At 41.6% G+C, this 26,945-nt stretch overlaps 1 protein-coding gene across 1 annotated transcript in view; it reads left to right on the forward strand.

Annotated features, from left to right (window-relative positions):
- The first annotated feature begins 10,070 nt into the window (after positions 1–10,070).
- Positions 10,071–26,945, forward strand: part of slc9a1a (solute carrier family 9 member A1a) — a 37,881-nt gene continuing 21,006 nt past the window's right edge. Inside the window, exon 1 of the mRNA XM_077012464.1 lies at positions 10,071–11,249. Coding sequence (XP_076868579.1) covers positions 10,946–11,249 — 304 coding nt within the window. The 5' untranslated portion in view covers positions 10,071–10,945. The remainder of the gene's footprint in view (positions 11,250–26,945) is intronic.

Here is a 26,945-nt window from a genome sequence, read left to right on the forward strand (position 1 = left end):
TTAAAGATCGCCACCTGCTGGTAAGAAATTAAAGGGCACATTAGATACTGCGTCTATGTTATAGAAGAAACATTGTAAAGGTTCCTTTGATGCATTTAAGAGAAAAGCAGCATAGATTCAACAATATAAATTAGGCTAAGTGTACATTTTACACCTGAAACTTATAAATGCACATAATAAATTAAAACATAATTAAATAATTTAAATTTACAGTTATTTGAGTATGTTGTTCATGATGTGTACTATATATATATATATATATATATATATATATATATATATATATATATATATATATATATAAATAAATATCAGCCAGGACGGGGAGGAGCTAGACCAGGGGCGCAGATGGCACTGGGGACGGGGGGGACATGTCCCCTCCAGATTTATATTGACCCCATCCGAAATCCAGCATCTACAAGCATAAACGTATATATTGTACAGCTTGGTCCCCCTCACTTCAGAATTTCCATCTGCGCCGATGAGCTAGACTGTCTTTTCCAAAAAGCAATGACTCCCGTCCAGTCGATTAAAACCTTTTTAGCTCTCCAAGCCTGAGAGCTCGTAGGCTAACAAATACTTTATCCACAAATTAGGCCTATATCAGAAAGTGTGTTTAGCGTACTCAGAGTGGAAGGAAACTCGGGGTTGTCTGTTTCAGTTAAGTTCAACTTAATGGAGTCTTAAAATTTGTAGTTTTGTGTAGTGTTCTTTATAGATGTGTGTAAAACACTTTAGGCCACTAGGGGGAGCTAGTCACGTAACGCGTCAGGTGTCAGAGTAACGAGAGAGACTGTTTTGCAGACAGGAACTTGGGTGCCAGAACATACGGTTCTTATTGCACTCGGAAGAGAAAGCATCACGTTTGAACTGTAGGTGCTGGATTATGGTGCTGAATTATATCTTCATCTGGGCTACAATCAATAGCATGAAACTGTTTTCTTGTTAAGAAATACTGGACGCAGAGAACTGGAAGGAGCTGGTTTATTCAACTGGTGGAGAGTGGATCCCAGACACACAGCATGCAGTGCCATCCTGGAAAGGGATGATCCCACACACACTAATATGCTGCAACAGTGTCCAAACTCCTGCCAGAGCTAACAGAAGGTCAACCAAGTGGGACTATGGTTTCTGCTTTTATCTTTTTGACCTGAACTTCTGTGGATGGCACTGGCCCAGTCAAGAGTACTGAAGATTGCTGCATGTCCTGTTGGTGCTTTGAGAGAAGGATGGAATGGAATATGCATCACTGGTTCTTTAAGCAGGTGGGCACTGCTTAAATCTCAATCAGGATGATCAAATCAGACAACAGGCAAATGACCGGCTCTCTTTGAAAACATCCCAGGAAACTTCAAACCCACTGAAAGAGGTTCACTGGACCATTTCATGATATTTTTGAAATTCACAGCACTCTGATGAAAATGCCACTGCCTCGAGATGAATATGACCAACGATTGCCAAGATGTCTAAAAGATGACATGAAACAACAGCTTAGCTGCGATGACAGCGGCTCAACAATCTCTGCCGAGAGAACAAGCCGTAACTCCTCCGCCTCTGAAATTTCAGGCACTGCATCAGCACGTATCAAGCAGAGCAGGTACCATCACAGGACTGTGCAGCCCTGGAGGAAAGGCCGTGCTCAGAGGAGGAACGGGAAAGCAAGGACACCCGGTGGTAAAAAGGAACAGACATTGGTGCAAATATAGCATCTACTAGTGCTAGTTGGTACTGGAAAGTGGGAAACCACAAACACCTAATGGAATGCCGTATTTATGCTGTATTTGTCTTCATATTGCTGTAGGCAATTGTAAATAAAATCATCTCAAAAGAATTAGTATTTCATCACAAGTCCAGCCAGTCCTCACATGTCTGTGGAGGGTTGGATACTGATGATGTCATCCAGCAATAAAACCAAGTAAGAGCCCAAATACAGGAACAGCCCCTCTGCTTCCCAGAGTCCTCCCTGTGCACGTGCTAGCGAGTGTGCTTATGAGACAGTGTCACACTTGAGGCTACAGACCCATAGCAAAGCTAGACCTTGCTGTTGTGCTTTAAAAGGCCAGAGTTGTACCTTTTATAGATGATGAGAATCCCAAAGGTTACACATATAGTTACTCAGTGTCAAGTTGGACCAGTTGGTCCGAAAGCTTAGTCCTGCTAACAGTGTCTCAAGAGGACTGTCAGTTAATGACTTCCCGGAAAGCAAAAAGATGGCTTGAGGCCTGCCATTATATCTGATGAAGGAATTTTCTCTTCGCTTCACAGAAGAATGGCTGAAGCTTGAAGAGGACGAGCTTTAAATAATCCAAAAGTTTAAAATACTTAAAAAAATTTATTCAAAGACGCTGAAAGTCTCACCAGCTGACGTTTAGATTACTCTTGGACTGGAAGGAGTTGAAGCTATTTTAACAGACCTGAGTATTCACTGAAAGGCTAGACAAACTTCCACAAAGCACAGGGTTAAAGAGGAGATGCGATTCAGAATATTAGTGCAGGTCCAGTCATGGAATATGAGAAGACCTGACATTGCTATAATGTGCTTAGCAAGAGAGATTTTCAGACATTTCTGGCTTAGAAAATGTAATTACAATGAAAAGGGTGCTTAGTGACAGTTTATTGAGAGTAAGAGACTGATTTTAAAGATCAGAGGAAATGAAACATCCACTTATCATATTTCAATGTTTATTCTATCATGTATGTGTGAAAGACTGAGTCGTGCTGTCACATTCTGTCTTCTCTTTGCAAGAAATATTGGATCACTAATGCAAATTCTGCCTGCAGGAAAGAAATTGATTGTTGTGCAGTTGTTGCACTCAAACATAAATTCCATTCATGGCTTCTTGTGTCATTAAGGTTAAGTGTCTCGCCAGTGACACAAACTGAAAGGGGCCTGAGAGAAGCTTTTGAGACACTGGACCACAACGAAAGTCAGGATGCTCTCCTACAAGAAGTGAAATGGATTTCATGGATTTCAGTTGGCAGGCACAATTGGCTCATTTGCATCATTAAGAAGGTCATTCTTCAGCATCAGCCTGTGTTGATGAAGGCTTTCATGGCATCCTTTGTGAAGATAAGGCTATTCTTAATGATCAGCCAATCACTACGCTGTTTCTTCATAAAGCTCACCTGGTGGTTCTTACTTCCAACCACATTCTGTTGATGATGAGGTCAAAGCCATTTCTTCTTCCGTTGACTCTTTCAGGAATGAGATCTGTACAACAGAAAGACCAGTCCAGCGTCTGTCACACCTCTGGAAGAGATGGAATATATTCTACTACTACAGGAAACACAGAAATGGGTAAAACCACATATTGTCCACTAGCAACATTGTGGTCTTCACAGACCACCTCATCTTCATGTGGTTTCTCCCTGATGGGGAATGTAAACCTGGGTTTCTCTGACAAAAGTGGACTGGTGCGTTCAGTCTGGCTGACATTTGGATTGAAAGTGAGGTCTAGTGGTAAAGACCAGATCCCACCTGGGCAATGTGCTAGGTAGCCACTGGCCCAAAGAAGAAAAGAAGACATCCATATATGCACACATTTAGGATCCTCTTTAAATTAGATTTATAATTGTAGTTATGTATTACAATTATGAGGCTGTCTCACCACCAATGTTTTCTTAGTTATGTGTAAATATCAGTTTAGACCACTAGGGGGTGAGCTGCACTAAGGTGGCAAGAACATACTGTGGGGAAAAAAGACCATACGGAACACCCACACACTAGTGATTACTAGGGGGCTGTGGTGCACATGTGCCCAGAGTGGTGGGCAGCCCTAGCCCGGCACCCGAGGAGCAGTTGGGGTTAGGTGCCTTGCTCAAGGGCACCTCAGTCATGGCCTCAGGCCTGGGAATCAAAGCCATGACCCTCCGGTCACAAGACCAGTTCCCTACCACAGGACCATGACTGCCCCAATACTGTTCTGTATTTTCCCCAGAGGTGTCAATTCCAAGTTCAGAAAGTAAAAGTCCTCACCAGGATTTTGCTCAAGCTTAAAATTAGTGGAATCAACACAATCCAGGAAGCCTGAGCAAAATCCTGGTGAGGACTTTTACTTTCTGAACCTGGAATTGACACCTCTGATATTCCCTGTTCAGTTCACACGCAGGATGTCTTAAATTGTAATTACACCATTTGGCAATAATGATACACCACCTTGTTTGTAATGATTCCAGACCACTAGGGGGCCCCATTTCTCACCTATCCATAACACCTCCACTTAGATCTGTATAAAGAGTTAGGTACACTGATAAAATTAATCATCTCAAATGAGAGCACATGGGGTTCCATCGGCATGAAAGAGCCCAAGAAGTGTGTCCAGCAATTGTATGAAGGCCTAAGTGGGCGGTAGATTAAAGCAATATAAAATCTGGTGGGAGAGCAGATTGTAACAGCATAGAATACAAATGAGGAAGTATTAAGATGAAGCAATAAAAGCTGTCTGGCTATATCTCAGCTTTCTTGACAGCTGATTGGCAGTTCCAGAGTCCACCTACCATCACTGATTGGCTGTGGAAGCAGTGGGTGGTAGGTGATTTTGCAGGGAGTATGTGGTGTGTGCATTGTGGAGAATATCTGTTGGGTACATAACCCCAGATAATTGAGACTGATGTAAATACATTCCTGATGTGGAATACATATACAAGAAAGTAATACCAAAGCTATTAGTAGGCCAGCAAGAGTAGCTTGAGGTTTGAATACTTAATACTTATTTGTACATGTAAATGCTTGTAGTGGTGCTTTGCTAATAACTGTACAGATGTACAATATTATACACAGTGAACATTTGATGCCTGCTCTCTCTCAGCTATGTCCTGATAATAGCAGCCCTCATGTCATAATCTATGCTCAGCAAGTTCACACTGAATCCGTTGATGAAGGGTCTTCACAGTCGCAAACCCAATAGTAGAGGTCTTTTATAGTCTCAACCAATACCGACCGACCATGACGTGGGTTTTTGCCACCGCAGTTGCCAGCTTCACGCGGTTATGTAGATGCAAAAAGTTGTTAAAAGTTTGTGCGTAACAAACTGACACAAACACTTTTACAAGTTGATCTGAATGAGTGAAAGAGGTCAAATACAAAGTTTAAGACGCAGTGTGACGCAGAGATGGACACTCGAGTGAGCGACTCGTGTCGAAGTCGCACTTAAGTCGCCTACAAAAAGACTAAAGACTAGACTTGAAACTCGTCCTCAGTGACTCTCGATTCACACTCAACAATAAGACAATAAGAACAATAAGAGTCGGTCTGTTATCCATATTTCATAATAAAGGCCAATATATTTTTGTTCGAAAGTAATAATAATATCGTAGTACTTTATGAGTAAGTAATTTGTTTCTGCATTCATCGCATGTGTAAGCCGTCGAGGATCAACAGCACTATTAAAAACCGCCAATCAAGCCATAGTCGACATAGCAACTTTAATAGATCTAACCCCGAACGGTACATGCACGACTGACGTCATTTATGCTACTTTTGTAACTGCTAACGCAGTGAAATAAAGCTTACTTGGATACTACATCCTCTTTGTCAAAAAGTTCAACCCCCTCGGCTTTGGATTTTTAAAGAAACAGTGTTTATAAAGTGTTTCTAAACAGTGTTTATATTGCAGTGTTGACAGAGAAGACGTTTCAAGAAACATTACTTTCAACACAAGTTCATTCATAAGCCATTTTATGAGAAACTAGTTATGAGAAAATGAGAATACATAAACACAAGGGGGTAACAACCTAAGGACATGTTAAAAGAGAGCTAACGGTGAACCTAACTGAACACTCACATACACACCAAATGTACTTTGCTAGCTGATAAAACATAAATAAAGTTTCTTAACTAGCATCCACCCTGCAGGGTGGCGCTTGGCATCATGGGAGCCTAACTCTACCCACCCTACCTCTCTCTACAACTTGAAGTAATCTGCTGCTTCAGTATTACATCCAATGTCTGTTTAACACCCATTCATTTTACCATTATGGTAACAAGAGGCCTCATTATCACTATTATAAATAATGCCATCAGCAGCAGTCTGGTTTTGTCCATAGCTTGTGCAGAACACGGTGTGTTTAGGGGGCATTCGAGCACGACCAGGAACCTCTTCTTGAACAGAGCCACCCATACCTGGTCCTTCAGACACAATTAAAACCAGGTTGAACACAGCTATTCACGTAAATAACAATTTCCATATAAGTCATGACATTAGCGGTAGCTGAGGCTCTGGGTAGCTTTGTATAAAATAGCTGTCAGGATTCCATCATCAGCACAGTAATTTTAGTGCTGATGGCAGCAATGATTGCAGTGATTGTGGTCCAGTCCCTATGAGAAACAGTCATTCTGCAGTCTAAAGCCGACCAGACATAATGCAATCAAGACTGGGATACGCATTAAATGAATGTTTGGCTGTATTGTGGGTTTCTTGACTTTCTGCAAGCAACAGAGACATTTGGACATTTGTCATTCGTCTTCACTGTGAATCATGTCACACAGACAATAATGTAGTGTAATGTAATGTGAGGTATGACTGGTTTAATAAATGTGTCTAGCCTGCACCATTAAGGTAAAACGGCCTGTGATGCAGGTTCATTCTATTTGGAGAAGCCATTGCGAAGGGCCTTTAAATCTGCGTGAGTCTTTGCCATGGCATAGTGTTTGAAAGTATGGGTATCTGTATCCTTGCCCTCCCAGAGTCTTTGAATACAAACCGCAGCTCTATGCGTTAAGGATTCAGAGTCAAGCCATATCCTTCTGAAGCTAGTGGGTAAACTGTTATCTGAGTGACAATAACTTATGTCATGTCTGCTTGTCATTGGCTAAGTGCAAGAATTGCTATGTGTCTGCAGAAAGGACTTCACATCATCCTTCTCAAATGGGTGCCATTTTTGTTACCACCAATAAAGGAAAACACAAACATGGTACTTATATATATATTGGGACACAAGACAAGCTAATAACTAGGATGTGTTAAACGTATGCTATTTACAACAGCTTACATGGCACATTAATGATCATTGTTCCACTCTTCCAGTCTTCTTCCTGAGGATGTAGGTACTCACTCACAAGTGAGGAATTTTGTTTTAAATAGAAACATCATAAACAAATCTGTCATTTTCCAGGTAGGTAACAAATGTGTGTGTGTGTGTGTGTGTGTGCACGTGTTGTCGTGTTGTCAGATTTTCAAGTTAAGCACAAAAAACATGTATTATTATTATTATTATTATTATTAATAATAATATTAATACTATAATAATAATAATAATAATAATAATAATAAATTATAAATAATACAGTTTATTTGTGATAGACTCAAATAAGTGAAATTATGACTACAGTATTCCTAATGCACAATGTAATTGGAAAGCTTTGTGATGGGCTCTGCATATGTCCATTGTAAACTCTAATTCTTCTGTCATGTTTGCTTCACTACACGAACATGCAATGCAGAAGCAGAGCTTACATTGTCAGTCTAAGTGAAAGGGTTTAGATACAGGCTACAAAAACTGCATAAACCAAATACATAGAACTGTACCTGTCATCTCTGTAAATACTGCATAAAGCCTACACTTACCAAATACCAATTACCTTACCAATTTCTTAAATATAAAATGATATGGTTATGGTTTTAACAAATACTGCTTCCTGGAAGTGTCTTTCTAAAGTTGGTCATGGCTGTACCTACAGAAGATCTGGTACATGTGCCATGTTTGCATTTTCTGTTATTTGTGGTGACTAAAGGCTTCCCATCTTAGAAGGCTAAAGTAAACATTAAGGCTTTACATGGCAAATTCTATCTGTACACGTGTACTGACCTTTATAATTATCAAGCTACAAGCAGACATGATGTACTGCAGTTTAACTTACTGCAGCCATACCCCAGCACGGAGATGAGCAGTTTCCCAGAATTACACATGAAACATATGAGGGTCTTTGGGTTCACCTGCTCCATCTTCCCTGATGGATGTGAATCTGTGAAACCATAGGAAAAAAACAGGACTGTTTACCTCTTGCATGGATAACTTGGCTTCTCTTCCGTTCCCTAGCAACATCAGTATGTGTCTTTGAATTTTCTCCAAATGATTAATGGCAAATGGAAATTACACTGAAACCTTTTTGTGGTGTAGTCACAATCATAAAAAGAATTGTGATGAAAAACAAAACATGTTCTTATGAAGGTTAATGCACGAGTTTTAATCATGATCAGATGTTTTACACTCAGACCTTTTTATATAAAATTGAATTCACTGGTGTTTCACACTAAAGGATAACTTGCATATAAGTTATGTAAAAAGTAATGTAAATACATTAAAACAAAACTTTGGTCAAATATGGACTTCAGTGACCTTGGATCAAGTATGGACTTCAGTGGCCTTGCATGAAGTATGGACTCAGTGGCCTTGCATGAAGTATGGACTCAGTGGCCTTGCATGAAGTATGGACTTCGGTGGCTTTGGATCAAGTATGCACTTCAGTGGCCTTGGATCAATTATGGACTTCAGGGCTATTCATGCACAAACACATTCTCAAACTGGTTTGCATTGCTGGAGCACGTGAAAGGTCAAAGAGAATTACAGTTGTCTTTACACATAAGCAGCACATCCTCAAAGGTCATGCTGAGAGTTCACGCTGAAAGGTCACATTAAAATGACTTCGCAAATTCATTTCTTGTTCTTGTTCAAAGGTGACTTGATAAATATCATGTACTTATGCTACTTATAGCTTAGATCACATTCAAATGAACAAATGAATATGTTGAATTATGGACAGATGGTTGAATATGTTTTCATGTGTGTACATGTAAAATATATGTAATAAACTATGTGATAATTCATACAGCTCACTATAAAATATTTAAAGCAGAGAACAGGACATCGAATGGTAAGCAGTGGATAATGTGATGCAGGTTTATTGTTTTGCATGTATTACATATGTAATACAAGTATTTGGCTGGGCTACTGTTTTACATGTATTACATAAGTAATACATGTACTTGACTGGCTTGTAATATAACTTAGCATTTACATTATAAATTGCATTATTACATTATACATTTACATTACATTATTTTACATTTTTACATATGTAGCTAGTAGTTAAACCTACTAGATGTGGCTACATACGCAAATTATTTTAACTTTTAAAGAATAATTAATGATCACTAGTACTTCCTAATGACTGGACTGCCATCATATTTGTTTGTGAACAAACAAAACATATTGATTTGGTTGACCTTTCCTGTAGTACAAACATCAGGCCTTACCATTTCCATTATGTTTTACATTTTTTATTTCCACTTTTAACTCACATTATTTTATAGTATGCATACTTTGTTCCAACATCTACTGATTTCATTCATTTGATGATTATTTATAGCTATAATTATTTAGATTATGTTACTTTTTTAGCTGAAGAGGCTAATGTATGTTTGATTTATTGAACTTCTTCATTAATGTTAGTGATAATAATGAGAATCTTCCATTCAATCATTTTACCTTTAAAATTACATTTTAAAGATTGCTGTGAAAGGTTGCCTTTAGCACAGTTATTATAGAGGGTATAGTGTTGCATCAATAGTGAATTCCACAATAGTGAATGTAAAAGGTGCGTGTTTGCCTGCTCAGTGTTATATTTTTAGAGTGGGCGTGGCCAGTGATGATGGGTCCTAATGCGATATGTTTTCATGGGGCCCAACATTTCTGACGGCGCCCCGTACGTATTCTTGGCTATGGTCCAAGCTGCATTGCAGTTTTTTATCTGTTTGATTTAGACGCTAAGGGACAAAGAGTGAAGGAAAATGAATGCAGTTATTTTTGTGACAGTGCTTCAGCAGAGAGGGAGAAACAAAGAGAGCTCCGATGATCTTAAAAACACAGACTCATAGAGCAAAGCTAATGTGAGCTCTCTCGAGCTAGCAAAAACCGCCTGTGTTTAGAACAGCTCAACCACAAGGTGATGCTTTTAGAATTACTTAATTTACGGCAAGGTCATCAATACCCTCCTTCCCACGGGATGTCGCTGTAGTCTCAATAAAAAGGGAACTCCCTCATCTTATTTTCATTCTTGCGTTCAAATATTACGAAAAGGGTCTGTTTTATTAGTTATTTTTAATACAGCATCCCAATGTACGCCGATGGGATGCTTAGTAGACTTTACGTCTGTAATCGCACTGCATCTGTGCGTAATGAAGAACTCTGCGAAGAACCTTTAAACCCCCGCCGACGTCAGAGAAGACGTCAATAAGCCAGAGTGTCAGCTCGAGTTTTTTCCTCGTTTTCTCGGGACTGCGCGCACACACACACACACACACGGTCCACGTTCGTCGAGTCACGCGCTAAATTCAAACTAATACGTTCTTAACATTCTCAGCATCTTGTCTCGGGATCTTCGGATACGCTGACGCCGTATGTCACTCCGGTGCTCCCAGCGAAGCTGACATTCAGGCGAAATGAACATCTACTCTGGTCAGCCCGTGTCCTGAGCGCCTGCACACTGCGTCTCGGCGCGGAGCGGCGACGGCGTCGCGAGCGCGTTCTAGAACACGGGGCCGTCCAGCTCGCGCTCGTACAGGCGGAGTTGTAACGGAGTAACTTAGCGCGGGACACGGAGCATGACTGACATTTTTCGACTTTTTACGGAGCTGTAGAATCGCGGGAGAGAATGCACGCCTTCATTTCCTGGTTCGCGTACAGCTAACGTTGGCTACCAACCTGGAAAAGGGTGTGTTCCCTATAATTAACCTGCGAGATAACGAGCTGCGGTTCCGAGACTGCCCAGTGTTGCGAGGTTAGGACCCGGTCGGCAGATAGTTCGTTTTAAAGCGACCAGCCCGAGATGTCGAAGCGGATCTCTTCCGCCTAGCACGCTATGTGGTCTCGGACACACTTCGGCGTGTAACTTGGCCGATACCTTTCACGTCCTATCTCTTATAGGGGCATACAAGACTATTGCAGCATGCCGCCTGCACGCATGCACTGCAGGCTTTTGACCAGGCGACACCTGGACGTGATGATGATGATGATGATGGTGCTTCTAGGGTGCTTTCTGCTCCCCATGGGAGAGGCCAGCACCCCGGAGGTGGCGGGGGGTCACGGTAAAGGGGTCCACAAACACAGCAATCACAGTTCGGGACACGGAGGGACCAGCCACGGCAACTACACCAAAAAGGCTTTTCCTGTTCTGTCGTTTGATTTCAAACATGTCGAATACCCTTTCTTGATATCTATGTGGATTCTGCTGGCGTCCCTGATGAAATTAGGTGAGTTGTTGTTTTGTTTGGGGACTTTTGCATGATTCGGTACGAGATATTGTAAGTTATTGCTATTTCTGTACAGGTGTAACTTGATAACTTTAATGTTGGAGTCTAATATTTAATCGATTTGGCTAATTTAGGAAGGCTAATTTGTCGATCTTGAGTTACTGCTTGCTTCGCTGATGTGACCTCGTTTAACTCTACACACGCAGCACGTAGGTTATGTGACACACGCCTCTTCTAGATAAGGACCATGCATACTGCATCTCCACTGGTCAGAATCTCTACACTGCTGACCAGAAGTTATTAGAGAGACAGTTCCCAACAAAGTGGTGACTTTTGCGCTGGTGTAAGTGTAATGCGCCTTGAAGCGGTTTTTACACGTGTGTGGTGCTGCTGGGTTCTGTCATAGTGGGTCCTGCCAACCGCAGACCTGTGACCACGCAAAGGGGAAGAATTGGTTGTTGGTGCACACACGTCATCCTCGATGATGGATTTGTTATAACAGGGGTGTCAATCTCATTTTTACCACGGGCCACATCAGCATAATCGTTGCCCACGGAGGGCCATATGTAACTTAAAAATACTTCTGAATTTATTACTTATTCAAGTTACAATATTACAGATATATTTGTGTAAATGTAAAAAATATTTGCTTGTTGCTCTGCTATAATAACATAAATCTTTTTAATTTGTTAGGTTATGAAACCCACATTAATCAATCAACCCACATTAATCCATTAATTGTGCTTCAAAAACGCTCCCTCTGTAAAAGACTGAAGCACTGGCGATTTCTTCAGCCACAACAAAGCTGGCGTTTACTGCCGCATGGTTTGTGATTGTGAACCTTGACACCTCTGTGTTATAGCCTGTAATTCTACACCTACAGTGTGATTCTAATAAATAAATCTTTGTAAGTAGTTTTGGCAGAGTTCTCTTAAACTCTGCTGTAACTTTATTTATGCTGCCCAGTCTGAATGTGCTGTTTGCTTGTGGGAGTATTTTGCCGGTTCTACTAGTGGGGTGTGATTGGGACAACTTCATGGACCTTCTTAACAAATGGATGTGTACAACAGGCCACAGACTTGTTGTGTTTCATCACTGGTCAGTTCCTTAATTGCCTGTTTCATACTGTGCGCATAATGAAATGCTAAGCATGGATTGGTCAGAGGTGAAGAGCAACCACGCACCTCCTGAGGTGCCACCGCACGGTGTTGTGTGCTGACATATGAGCTAATTGTCGAGCACTATGTGAGGTGAATCCCATTGTACAAGGAAAGCTCTAAACCAGGTGGCCATGACATGGCTGCTTTTTGACATGAGAACCTGGTATGTCTGAAAGGGCAGTTCATTATGCCCCCCCCTCCCACCTGCCCCTCTCCCGTGGCAGCCTGCCACTGACTGACCTGGCCAGGGATTTTGGGCTGTATTCTGCACCAGAGCAGGAACCTGATGGCTGACTGATGCCAAAGATCTCGTTCCACACGTATTGCTCTTGCGAGTCAGGGAGAGATCTTACGAAGGGTGGGGGTGGGGCTCACGAAGGGTGGGGGTGGGGCTCCAACAGGTGTGATCACGCACAGTCTGGTTCGCTTGATCAAATTTTATCATGTTTGGACAGGCCCCCCCACCAAAAATTTGCAGAGCTAAGTGATCTATATCCTACAGCTGAGAGGAGTGTGTGTGTGTGTGTGTGTGTGTGTGTGAGAGAGAGAGTGACACACTAAAAAGCAATAATGGGAATAATGGGGAGAGATGTGGAGAAGGAGAGTGAGCTAAACTGTGCAGGACTTGATGGTTCAGTGAAGTGAAGATAAAAGCATGGAAATGACCACCAAACGCTTGTGGTCATCAAGCGTATGTGTGTGCAAATGTCTCTGAAAGTCTGTCTGTGGGTATACAGACAACTTGATGGACTGACATCTGCAGATATGATTCCCTTGTGGACTGTCCATAATGCAAATAAACAGTTAAAAAACTACTCTCTCTTCCTAGTCTGTCTGCATTGGAGTAGATGAGTCTAGCCTGCTGGGAAAATGTCAGTAGAACACCTGGGAAGAAATGTCATGTTGCATTCTGTACATCATTATGAAGTCATTATCTTTTATTACTAATACTGATATGCTGTTTAGGTCTGAAACGGTTTCTGCATCAGTAACTCACTTCAACAGAGTGTGGTCTGGGCATGGTGCCATGTCACTCCAGAGTTTTGTCGCCTAAATGTGATTGGCAGCGAGTAGTTTGTACATTTTTGATTCAGTTTGCAGGAGGGCAATAACTTGCCCAATGTCAAATTGCTTTCACTTCTGGAAAATGGGAAGCATTTGGCAACAGGTTATGCTGCTACAAAGAAGTTGGGGTTAGGTGCTTATAATAACAGGTCTTGTTTGCCGAAACTAAACCGAATGGGAAGTGTTTCAAAGTGCTACGCAAGGATGACTTTTAAAAATATTTCCATATGGAAGAGTTTCAGAGGCAGTCACGGATGAATCGTGGTTTGGTTTTAACACATGCAACCTTACTGATGGCTTGAAGAACGAATTAGCTTGTGTTTAAAACACGCCTACTTCTCCTTCCCCAAAATGGGAAGGATGGGTGGCCGATTTGTGATACAAGACACTGGCAGGAAACTGGTGTAGGGCATTTCTGTTGAACGTTTTTGGCAAATCTGCCCAAGTCCAAAATGCAGTGCTTGGCTAAGGGGCTTTGGCTACAAAGGCAGCAACAATGAAGGCCGTCGTTCCTGGAGTCCTGGTCAACCACACACAATATGGAGTTGAAGCCTGAAGACATGACAAGCTTCTGGAGTTTTTCACACAAGGCCTCATGCCAACTATTTGTCCTTCTAACTTGTTCCAACTTGCTCATTACTATTGCTGTTGAGTCGCAGGCCTTTGTAACTGGGGCCGCTCATCTGCTTCGGCGACATTTTCAGCATTCGAGGTTTTTTTGGGATGGACTAGTTTAACAGGTGCTCACCCCAGGACTCCTGTGAAGACACCTTCTCATGCAGGCCTTCTGTTGCCTCTTTGAGGTGTGTGGCATGGATCATAGTCTCTGCTGTTGTCATGTTTTGGATTGATGCAAATATCTCAATGGATTCTGATGCCTCACCTTGTAAAAAACTAGGTCTGTTCAATGGAAGCTCTGATGTAAATGTTTCTTTACGTGCAGAGTCATCCTCAGTGTTCATTTTATGCTGGTGGTACCTGAGCCACTTGCTGTGTCAAAATGATAAAGCATAAATGTTTTATTGTCTGTACATTATTAATAACTTTTAGATAGGTGGGTTAGAACTACACTTTGCATTGATAAAATCTTTGCTCATCAAATTTGGTAACAGTAGCAGTAACCAAGTGCGTGATGTCCATGTTCCTCTTGGAGTCTTGGTTCCTCTCAAGGTTTCTTCATTAAGTTCTTTGAGAGGTCAAGAGGTTTGCTTGCCACTGTCGCCTTTGACTTGCTCACAGGGGCCTTGATGTCAGTCATATGTAAAAATAAATGCAGCATAAATTAATGTTTTCTGTAAGATTCATGAAATGACAGTCATGGCATCGTGCCAGGCGAGCTTGACTTGAACACAGGACATAATTTTTCTAGGTAAAGTTTTAACTTTGTGGGTCAGGAGGGATTCTGTAATATAGACTGCTGTCTGTATTCTTCCCTTGCACATCACACGGTAATCAATAGTGATCTGGCATTAAACTGTTGTTCAATAGTGATTTGTCCAACGTCGATTAGTTGTTGCAGCCCAACTATAGTGTAATTTTCTCAACATGAAACCACTTCACAGTGGGGAATGCGATTGGACAGGCTGTCGGGTAGTTTGACATTTTATTTATTTTTATTTTTTGTTTGCAATGTCTTGTACAGTTAAATTCAGCATTAGCTCTGCTTTTAGTATATACATGTTGTCTGTGTGTGTTTATATATGTATACAAATACTACTCACAAAAAGTTAAGTATATTTGGTATATTTCCATAAATTAATGGAAAACAGAAAGAGTCCACTCTTCTTAAAGGTCGGCCCTCAGGTCATTGAGGTTCTGAGGTCCAGAGTTACGAGCCTCTACACTGTGACTCAGCCAATGCCGTACAGTTTTTATAGGATTCAGGTCTGGGGAAAGTGCAGGTAACTCCATTTGAGGAACCCCAGTCTCCAGCAGCCGTTCCTTAATGATGAGACCTCGATGAGCTGGAGCTTTGTCGTCCATGAAGATAAAATTAGATCTGTGTTGTTCATGCAAAGGCACAATGACTGGATGAAATTGTTATTCAAGTAGTATGGGCTTGTCACAAAGTGTAGGGCAATTTTGACTGGATACACCTGTCCACACTTAACACCACAACCACCAAAGGCTCGTCTGGTGACAACAGTGGCTCAGGCATTGTGCTCTCCTTGACGTCTCCGACATCGTTGGCAGCCATCTGCTGATGACTCAGTGGCCACTTCCATCTGAGAACATCCTGTTTGAAGCCTCGCGATGGCGAGATACTGTTGATCAATTGTTGGGTGTCGTCTTAGACGTATGGTGTCAAAATAGGAACAGCATCATGATCAGGGCTGTTTAAACACCATCTCTAATTGAACCAGGAAATGTATTGGTCAACTCATGGATCAAACACCTGTTGTGAATTTTGCCACTAAGCTCCTTGTTAGAGAACAGCAAAGACATGTGCAATCAAAAGTTTAAGAAGGTCACATTAATCTCACCTGTACAGGTTAGAGTGTGTTTTAGATTCATGCTGAAATTTCACCCAAAGCCAAATATCCCTAATATTTTTGTGAGTGGTGTTTATATAATATTGGAATATATTTTAGCAATATAACTGGCTTGTACATAGATATATATTCACATTTAATATACTTAATTTATCAAAACCAAATGTCAGTAGAAACCATTTCTGTCCTTTGATAAATGTGGAGGCCTTGAGGATTATTTTATTTAATTTTTTTACAATTTTCTGGTCTGTGCCACATTGTCATCCATTTACATAATAATAGCTTTGTGATAAAGGCTGGGGCCTGAAATTGCCCGGTGCCTCCAGCTCAGGTGGCCTTTCCCACCTGCAATGTGGCAAAGAGGTCATGGTGAAATGGTTGAGCAGGTTGAATCGGTTTGAAGACCTGGTCTGGTGGGTTAGGAGATGCTGATGACGTAACGCTACTACGGCCCAGTCTGGTGTGTCATGGGCTCATCCTCCATGGAAGATCAGATCTTCACACCCATGGTCACATGATTCTTTTTGGGTGATGTTTGGTCAGTTGTACACCTGCAAATTCACATAACAAAACTGCTCTGTGGTGTTTGTAACGTTTGGAAGATTTTTTAATCCTATATTGAAATGAAAACTTAACCCATGTGGGCTGTCGATGATTGATTTGTTTAGCAAGGCTTTCTCCACCCTGAATTGGCACTTGACTAGCCCATTACATTTGGTGTTCTTGTCCACCGGTCTCCATCACACCCGCCCCTAAAGTACTCTGCTGTCCCAGGAGGCATATTAGATTGTTGTGTATAACGAGAACGGTCATGATTGTGATAGCATCTGGGTTGAAGCAGAGCTACAAAACTGCATTATTGTCCCCTAAACACCCACCAACCAAACCATTCAAGGCACTGTGTGCCAAATTAGTCCCTGAAGCGATTGACAATGATTAAATGATGCAGTAACACCATGGTGTGGGGATGAATCAATAATCATTTGTGACCTAAAGCAGAAACAGTTGCTATGGTTGGTTAGCCATTGTGTGTCTGGTACTACCAGTTGAGCAGTTGAGGGAATGCTGCTCTATTGTGGAACTAAAGCAGTGGCCGGTTGCCCCACAACAGCTGTTTACTTAAGCCTGAACACCACTAACGGCTACTGATATGAGACCCTGGACTGGTGGCAAGGTGTTTTCTTCTTGAATCAGTGAACAGTTCAATTACTGAGTCTTTTTGTTTTAAATATAAAACCATACCTACATAGTGCAGTTTATTTCTGAACAGATTTTTCAAAGGCGTTAGGTCCAGTTTTCAAAGGTGTTAAAGTATCACAGTGCTTGTTGCATTCTTGTCTGTCACTTCACACATCACCTCATCAGCTGTGTCTTTTTTATTTATGACTCAGATCTGCATTTCAGCTTGGAAATCCAACTGATGATGACACTCTGAATTTCAGTTAGCGGACATTATTGGTCTTTATCTGTGTTCGAACCCTGCACAGTTTTTCCAACTTGCAATCCATCACAGGCAGCACAAGCCCTCATTGGCCTTCACAAACTTGTTCGAAACCACCACAAAGCCGTTGCCCTCTTCTGCAGTTACGACGGGCCTATATTTTACCCTCCTTTGTTTGCCACGCTATTGTGGTGGATAAATGTTCCATGGCCAGTCATGAAACACCTCAGTAACTGCATGTTTATGCTTTAACAAGCCTCTTATGACCCAGATGTTGCCAGGGACTACAGTGCATATGGGAGCAGGTAGCTCAGAGGTCTGCACTGTGCTTCCTCACCTCTGTCCTACCTCTCCCTGTAACCAAGACCACCTTCAACCATGGGGCTCGTAGGAGGGCTCTAAGCAACATGGCTTGGAACAACCATCTACTGGCAATGTGTGGGCAGTTTAATTGCACTTCCCAGCTGTTTGTCCTGTAACACGAGCACATTTATCAATCTGATAACTCGGAGGCACCTGAGAACTTGCTCACCACTTCAATTCACCTTGACTTTGTACTACTGGAATGTATCAAATTAGTTTACACCATGTAAACATATGTATCCCTCAAATACAGGCCTGCTTTTTTGCCCTTCTGTGTATTTTATTCAGTTTTTCTTTATATGTATACAGTTTTATTGCAAGAGTCAAATGTTAGTTTAGGGCCTACAGTTACTTAAAATATGTTTTACATAAACATGAAGTACTCAAAGACACTTGGGACTGTACTGTGAGTTCGCTTTTGACAAAACGGTTTTTAGCTGATATAAGCTGTTTGGTTTTCGAACACTTACGCTAAACTGTCTTTAGATTTTGCCCTGGGTTTCATCATTTTGCATCTGTAGACTACATGCATCTTAGACACCAGAGCAAGCAAGAAAAAAAGGCCTTTTTCAAAAGAGAGAAAGAACTTTTGACTTTAGAGGATGTAGATGTAAATTTCATCTAGTGATCAATGTTTCTGTTTATTATTATTTTTAGTTGAAGTGCATTTGAACATAATGTATTCACAACGAGTATGGAAAGTTGCCTCATCTACTTTGTAAATATTGGCATTGATGCAACAATCTAACAAATGAGCTACCAGGATCTGCTGAGATGGCTGACGTAGTCCTTCTGACTGAGAATGTGCAGTCTGGCACGAATTTAAGCATCTGATTTATTTATTGGTGCGGATTCAGTCATTCTTATCTAGTTGGACATATAGGACAAGCGTGCAGGAAATGCTCATATTACAAATCTGCAGATTGGTGGGAATGATTTGAACTGTGCTATACTCTCAGTACCGCAGCAAAGTTCACGGTCCTTGTGAGTATTTTGTAATCGATAAAAGATCATTTGTTCTGGGCCGGCTTGAACAATACTTGATATTTAGGTTCGATATTTAGGTTCATTACACCAGTATTCACTCCCAATTCTGTGTTGTGATTTCAAAATATTGAAACACCAGTATACAGATAGAACTGAAAACACTGGAATAAGCTGAAGACTTCTCGAAAGTGCAATCTTGTTGGATAGCGGCGGCATTTTGGACTTGAAAACTTGATCCCTATCATTATCCAGTGCTCAACAAAGATTGTCCTCTTTAGAAATTGTGAGCTTGGCCTGGTGTGTAAATCTATTGAGTATTTGGTGTCTGGTGCCATTTCCTGAAGGATTCTCTAGGATGTTGTTGATCTATACTGTTTTTTTTTTTTTTTTATTCTTTAATTTTATTTTACATTAAAATTAAGTGTACAAGTTTTAATATACACCCTAAATGGTATTTAGGTTTGTTAGTGGTTATTGTTGGCATACAGTGAAATGTGAAATATAAATTCTGAATGTTCATGAAGACCTCAAAGCCAGAGAGAACAGGAAGGAATCAGGGATGTGGAAACAGTTTGACGTTGTATCCGGGATCTGCTGGAGCCATTCTTGCAGTGTGGGGGCCACGGCCCCTAGTGCTCCCATTGCTGTTACTAACAGGGGACTACTGTTGCCTTGACCTCCCCCGCCTTTCAGTTGACATGTTCGCGGTCGCTAACAGTAAATGTCATTTGTAAATGAGTTGCCTATCTATAAATGAGCAGTTTTGCTTATCCGTCAATAAGAGGAAATGTGTAAAATATTCAGTACACGTTCTAGTTTTATGTAGTTTTGGGAGGAAGGTGTGTATGTCCGTGTCGTCTGTCTTCGTGCTAGTGAGGAAGGGGTCTTGAGGGCGGGGCAAATACCGTAGCATTACTCTCAACATGTCACTAGTGATAAACCTGCTCCCAAGTATCATTTGTATTGTTTATTTAATTTAACATGGCATAATACTTTCTTAAATAATGAAAATAACTGAAAATACAAAAAGTATTGTAATTTAAATTCTGTATAAAACAACTAGACGTGAAGAAAATGTAGTGAACAGTTTTTGCACGAACACGCAAGTGTTCTTGAGTGTTCTTATGTAAGAACAAATTCCAAATAAGAACACCTGAATATCAGGAGCGTCATGAAAAAAGTGGGATTTAAGAATAAAAATCTCCTTAATCCCAGTTGGTAAGTAAAGCCCAAAGTCGCTTGAAGAGCTGAGACACGCAACACAGGCACATTTCATTCCCCCTAATCCACCTCCCCCATACTCCTTACAGAGGAGTGGCCACTTAATCTAATAGAGAACACCCGGTCATTTATCTCTCTCTGCTTGTCTGACCCCTGCCCTGTCCTTTAGCCCCCCCGTCACACACACACACACACACACACACACACACACACACAGCTCATTGCTACGTTGTCGACAGAAAGGTGTGGTGGTGTTCCACATGTAAAGGAGAGTTAGGGTTGGTCACGCTGCCTGTGCTCAGCTGTTACTAGCGCTACGTGGTTTCTAGATCAAGTGTTGTGTGGACATGTGACTCCAACGTCATGGTGTTGGCCATTTTGTGTAGGGAGTCACATGTTTGAGACGCAGTGCTGGTAATTTTCTCCTGCCACATTGTGTGATGATGGGACAAGACGTGGAACCAATCACACGGGTCCCTCTGATTCTGCAGTTCTGATGTCCTTAAGCCAGACGTCGGTCTGAGCTCTCCATGGCTGGGTTTGAAACTGTCTGAGCATCTTGTCTGGTGTAGCTTTCTGTAGCCACGTAGAGAGGTCAGAAAACACCATAACCCGAAGAGCCGCATTCCTCGACAAGGCACGGCATGAGTCTCCGTTTGTATTCTCGTGGAGCTAGCGTGGTGAATCGAGGCCTTTCCTTGAAGTACGATTACCACTAATGATGCGGTTACTTACCTGGTGACATTTAAGGAAGCCACTAAGCTCTTTTGCAGAAGCAATTTGGACCAATGGATTCATCAATAAACTTTAATGCTGTCAAGAAAACATTGTTGTTGTTGTTTTTTTTTTCCATTTTGCATAACATCGAGACCCATCTCGACTCAGATGCACAAGCTGATTGTGAGATAGTGGGATAGCCGTTACCGGATGCAGGACACAGGGGAGCTACGGCAGACCGAGGTGTTAGAAGGGTCAGATAGTGGTTCCCACGGGCTCATCAGCCCTTTGCCCTCCGATTGTTCTCCCCAGCTTCACAATGGTGGAAGCACTCAGCAGGACTGGGCACCCCTGAGATGAGGCTACGTAGTCCAGAACAGATGTGTTCACTTAGTGCATGGAGAGAACACCATGACTCTCAACGCTGGATCTGTCAGCAGCTTGGGTGCCAGCTCGGAAATGAGAATTAGAAGAAAAATGTTCTTTTAATTTGGGATTCTCAAATTTAATTTGCCAGTCCTGGGTCTGTTCGGGTGGTTAGCTGTTCGGGTGTTTTTGTTTGTTTGTTTGTTTGAGGCCGATTCTAAAAACCCAGCGCCCGATGTGCTCACCTCCCCCCATTCATTGCTCACCCTCAACAAAACCAGTGCCAAACGAGACCAGTGACCTACAGGTAATGGCAAGACCCCCTCGGGACCTTGTCAAATACAAAAGAGAGGTTTCTCCTTTCAGTAAAACACGGTTATCTGAGCAAGCCAGCCCGAGATGGCAGCTCGCGGAGACCGTGGCCCGGTCCTGTTTTAGCCAGACCCCTGCACGTTTGGCTCTGAGCCCCCTTTCACTAGAATTCCCTTGTAGTCTGGCATTTTTCGCCTGTCTGGTGGCACGACTGTAGCCTGTTCTGTGTGTTCCAGCAGTGGGAGTGCTTTAGTGAATGTCCTGAGGAGTGGGCGGGGTGGGGCGGTCCTCTCAGGGGTGCAGCCAGAGGGCGCCGACGAGTCACCCTCACTTTTCTTTGTTTCTAAGCCTCAAGAGAGCAAGCGATTCTTTTGTGTTGGCATGGGAACAGCAAAGCAACGTGGGTAATTTTACTGTTCAGGGTCTGGCGGTCATATTCTTGATCAGCACCTTCTCTCTCTCTCTCTCTCTCTCTCTCTCTCTCTCTCTCTCTCTCTCTCTCTCTCCTCCCTCCATCACCCTCTAATTATAATGTCAACTCAATTATCTCAGACAGTTGCCGTGACTACCTCTAACTCACAAATCTTTTCTTATGTTATTTGTACACTTCTTGGAGTGAGATGAGGCCATTTTAAAACGAGTCCGTGGTCTGCTGCATCACTCTGTTGGATCAAACCTCACAAATCTGAGCTTTGATGGAGCTCTTCGAATTCCTGCTCTGGTATTAATCTCTATTATGATGAAGGTCTTATAAACAGATCCTGAATGAGTCATTCGTCTCTAAGAAGCTTTGCAAATATGTATGCTTCATGTTAAAGAGTTTTCTAAAAAACCACATCTTGATTTCACTCACAGCTGGTGATCGTAGTGGACAGCATAATGTATAACTCACTTTCAGTATTTATGCACAGGTAGGAGAGCTTTTCATGTCCAAGAGTTTGATCATTCGGTGTTCATGCAGAACGCAGGGCTGATTCAGGCTGCCTCATATCTGGTGTTTACTATGAGAGCTTTGTCTACCTATGTGTCCTGTTTGCTCTCATTGCTTTAGAAGCATCACATACTGGGGTTTACATATTTGTTCCTGAAATAGAATCCCGTTCCCTGAGGTCCTGCCGTATCCCTGACTCAGGCCTCTATGGTAGGCAGGGTGCGTGAGAATTCAGCCTAAACTTTCAAAAGGCGCTGTGTGTGCACGCGAATCCGTGTGTGTGTGTGTGTGTGTGTGCGCGTGTGTGTGTTTATCTGATTGCTTTGTTCTGTGGCAGGATTTGCCCTTCTGCTGATTGCTCAATACTTCCTCTACCGTTCTGCCACTGTAAACACTATTGCAAACTCTGCTACTCTGCATCTCTGCTGGTAGCATTTCTGTTAGCCTCTCTGCTCAGGGGGTGATCATACCCCAACACACACACAGCTGGATGGTGAATGGGCTTCAGAAATGATCCACTTCAGTGCCTTTGAATTGCACAAATTGATCATGTCATTATTTTAATGATTTATGGTAGACATGGGCATAGACTTTTGCACAAATTCACTAAGTCAGTGCCAGTATGCTTTCTGAATAACATAATATAAAAGGGCATAAATGAAAAATACAAATATAGTTTCCTCAACAGGATATCTTGTCCTGTCTTCCTCGCCACTCATGCCACAGGATGGAGAATCGATCCCAAATGCTGGTGGCCTTGGTAAGAAGAGAACTGTTCAGCCAGGCAGTAACGCATGCCCCAAAGCTTGCAATACTCCTAAACTACCCCTCTGTGGGAATGTTGATTCAACGCTCTGTCCTTTTTATACAGTTCTTAGTTTTAAAAGACTCGTCAAGACACAAGCATTCAGTCATTTAGAGTAACGGAGGTGTCTGTGGCACATGGAAGTGCTAAAACGTGAATGTCCAAATGTCCATCATTGTCCTTCTACAACTTAAAAAATCAGTAACATATGGAAGACTGGCTTTGTAGTCTCAACAAACAAATACAGCCAGACTGTGGTGAAAGTTGGTGGTTAGATAGGCCCACGAAAACAAACTAGCTGCTTTAGCAATAATCATCAGAATGTAGCATTTAGCTGAAATGTTAAGAAAACAAATGTACAGCATCTTTTAAAGTGCTAAAACAAACATTTCAAAATGCAGTTGTTTAAGAGCAACGACCTAGTATTTCCTACACCAGGCTTCTCTTCAGACAGATTGATTCTGGGCATAGTTATTACTGTGTCTCTGGGGTTAGTTCATATTGTGTAGATTAGTGGCATCGCCCATACATCTAGCAGGGGTTTAATCTCACCAGAGTTCCAACTGAGCAGATATAATTATTCTGTTTGAGATTTCAGATGGTTTAGAATCACTCCATGTGGTCGGCATATTCACTTCAGCTCTTCTTGTGCATGAACAAACATGCGTTTTGTTTTTAAAATAAAGGAATGAAAGCCAGTTTAATCCAGCTAGAACGAGGGATTAATAGCGGTTGTGCCGAGTTCCTTCTGCTACCCAGAGAGACGTGTTTGCTCTAGTCCTCCAGCTCCTTGTCTTTGGTGGTGAGCTAGTGATGTTTCATGCAGCTGTCTGCTTCACCTCGATGCAGGACGAACCTGTTGAGCAGGACATGATTTATCTGCACTATGAACTATAGCACACTGGGAACAGACACAAAGGTCCACTTTAAGTGGCAAAAGAGGACATCACGGTCTTCATGCTGATTTAGAAGGTGCTGTGAGAAAACTGGAGATGATATCAGTGAAAGCTCCATGTGCTGTATGTGGACGTTAGAGGTTCTGTATGTGAAAGCTCTCTCTCTACAGTATATGGATACGGTGCTTGGCAGACCTATGGAAACATGCTCTCACGTTGCTCTCACTCAAAAATAAACCTGAGACGTGGAGTCATGGCCTTTAGGCCATTGTGACGCAGTGTGGCATGAAATGCCAAGCAATAGTGATTCTTCAGGCCTGTTCTCCTGAAACGTAATGGCACGGTCCTCCGCTTTCTAGACAGAGAAACAGTCTGGTGGGAGCACTTATCACTCTAGGAGTGTGTGTGTGTGTGTGTGTGTGTGTTTGTGTGTGTGTGTTTGTGTGTGTTTGTGTGTTTGTGTGTGTGTGTGTGTGTGTGTGTGTGTGTGTGTGTGTGTGTGTGTGTGTGTGTGTGTGTGTGTGTGTGTGTGTGCTATGTATTAGTATACATAATATAGTATGTTTTAAACCTGGATTTAAAATGATCTATTGTTGGCTCTTCTAATGTCCTCTGACAGCTGGTTCCATATAGAACCAGCGTGGTAGTTTAATGCTGCCTCTCCATGGTTAGTTTTTACCTTAGGCAGGACTAGCTCATTGGCTCCTAATAACCTAAGAGTTCTGCTTGGCCCGTAACTCACGCAGCATATCCTATAAAGAAGCTGGTCCTACGCCATTAAGGAGTTAATAGACCAGAAACAATACCTTGAAGTCAATTCTGTAGTATATTGGTAGTCGGTATAATGACTTAAGAATGGGGGTGATGTGTTATCTTCTGTTGCTCCTTGTGAGGTCTCTGGCACCTGTATTTTGAATCACCTGACGATGTTTGTGTTTTTGAGCGTGCCGTTAGGACGCCATTACAGTAATCATCCCTGGTAGAGACAAAAACATGGAGTGTCTCAATCTGGTTTAGTGAATTGGGTAATATTCTTAAGATGATAAAATGCTGGCTTTGATGCTGATTGTATGTGACTACTAAAACTGAGATGAGGCTCTGTTAGTATGCCTAGGTTACAAGATAGAGTTTAGAGTTTTCAAGTCCAAGTAGGTAGCTAGCCTTTGATTTCTATAAGTAAATATATTACTCCCAGTTTATCTTTTTTCAATGGTAGAAGGCTTGGGCCCATCCAATTTGTGACGTGGGAGCGTTACAGGGACCGTAGTTGTCCCAGGGTCTTGTACAACTTGGCCAAACTGAAGCAGGTATAGTTAAAGTTAAACTGGGAGCAGCCCAAGAAACAAACCTTAAAGGATCCCACAAGTCACTGGCACTCTTTCAGAAACCTTATTTTACATTTCAATGAAAAAATTCCTGCCTTGACTGAATGAACTGAAACATTTTACAGCTGTTCCTGAGAGCCCAGCCCACTTATCAAGTCTACATTTTACAATGTGATTGTCTACAGTATCAAAAAACTGTATTAAGTTTAAGCTTCCCAGGAATCTATATGCAAATTAATGTTTTAAATTACCTGGATGTTACCTTGATCAATCTCCATACTGTGAGTAGGCTGAAATCCTGACATTTGTGAGTAAGAAATGAGTAAGTTGCATGACTTTCAAAATAAATGGTAGATTTGAGATAAAAAAAACTTGCAGACCTAACATAATTGCCTCCAATGTTTTTAATAGAGTTTTCACCATTGCAGACTAACACCCAGTAAGAGTGAGGTGTTCCCTTAAGCATTTCAGCTGATGTTGAGTGAAACACATTGTTTAAGAAGGTATGTAAGAACTCGAAGGCTGCATGTCTGAGTTAAAGTGACTCACTGTAAGGTCACTGTAAATTCATTCATTAACAGGTCAATGTTGCTTCCACTAAATTGGGACATTTTCATGAAAATTTTATATTTTGATGGCCAACTTACTGGCACATTGGTAGATATTGACACACTAGTAGCTGTTGTGGTATTGTGAATTTTGTTATTAAAAAGGATGCAAACTTGTTACATTGTTGATAGTCTAAGTCTAAAGCCATTTGTGTTTGCAAATGTGTTTAATTTGTCACCCATTACAAAGATTTAATTTGTTGTTGTATAATGTTGATTAAAGCTGGAGAAAATGATCGGTCTTTGCATGTTATTATATTGTAAACATGCAGTGCATCTTTGTGGATTTCTTTGTGAGTCTGAAGTTTTGTTATATGCCATGTACATTCAGCCTTCCTGCTTTCTCACCATTGTTTTTTAACTACAGTAGCGTTTCTCCATGGTGCTTTTTGTTGTTTAGAAATGCTTTTAGCTTTAACTGGAGCAATCATCCAGAACACCAACACTTTCTGAGCTAAAGTTGTACAGCAATGCACCAACAGACCCAAATGGTTTCTGTGGTGCCATGGACATTTTCCTCAGAAAAAGTGTAGCAGTGCTGTCATTTATAAACCTCTTAATAATGATGCACCAGGTCTTGAGTTCTAGACAGGTCCACATATAGAAACATGCAGTAATGATCTGACAGTTTACATCCTCAACAGAGTGTGACTCTGGTACAAGGTGCATTTTAAAATCCCAATCACTTACAAAATGGTGAAAGTCTGCATTCATCAATAAAAGGCCTTTATTAATTTCTGTGTGAGAAGTGGCTTCTTTTGCTTTCAAATGATGTACAATACGGATACAAATATTTCACTGCAGTCTGATTACCATATGTTGTATTTGTGACATGCTTTGTGATGTAGTCACAGGTGATCCCTTAATGTGACGTTATTAAGCATTACCCTGTTTCACTTTAACCCAGGTCTTTCATACCTCTTGGATCATGTAGAATGTTGTGATCCAGATCGCCCAGGAATCATTTGTCTATGTAGTCTGAGGTCGGACAGGATTTTCACAGCACA

Source organism: Brachyhypopomus gauderio, chromosome 7 (assembly GCF_052324685.1).
Source record: "Brachyhypopomus gauderio isolate BG-103 chromosome 7, BGAUD_0.2, whole genome shotgun sequence".
Classification (NCBI taxonomy): domain Eukaryota; kingdom Metazoa; phylum Chordata; class Actinopteri; order Gymnotiformes; family Hypopomidae; genus Brachyhypopomus; species Brachyhypopomus gauderio.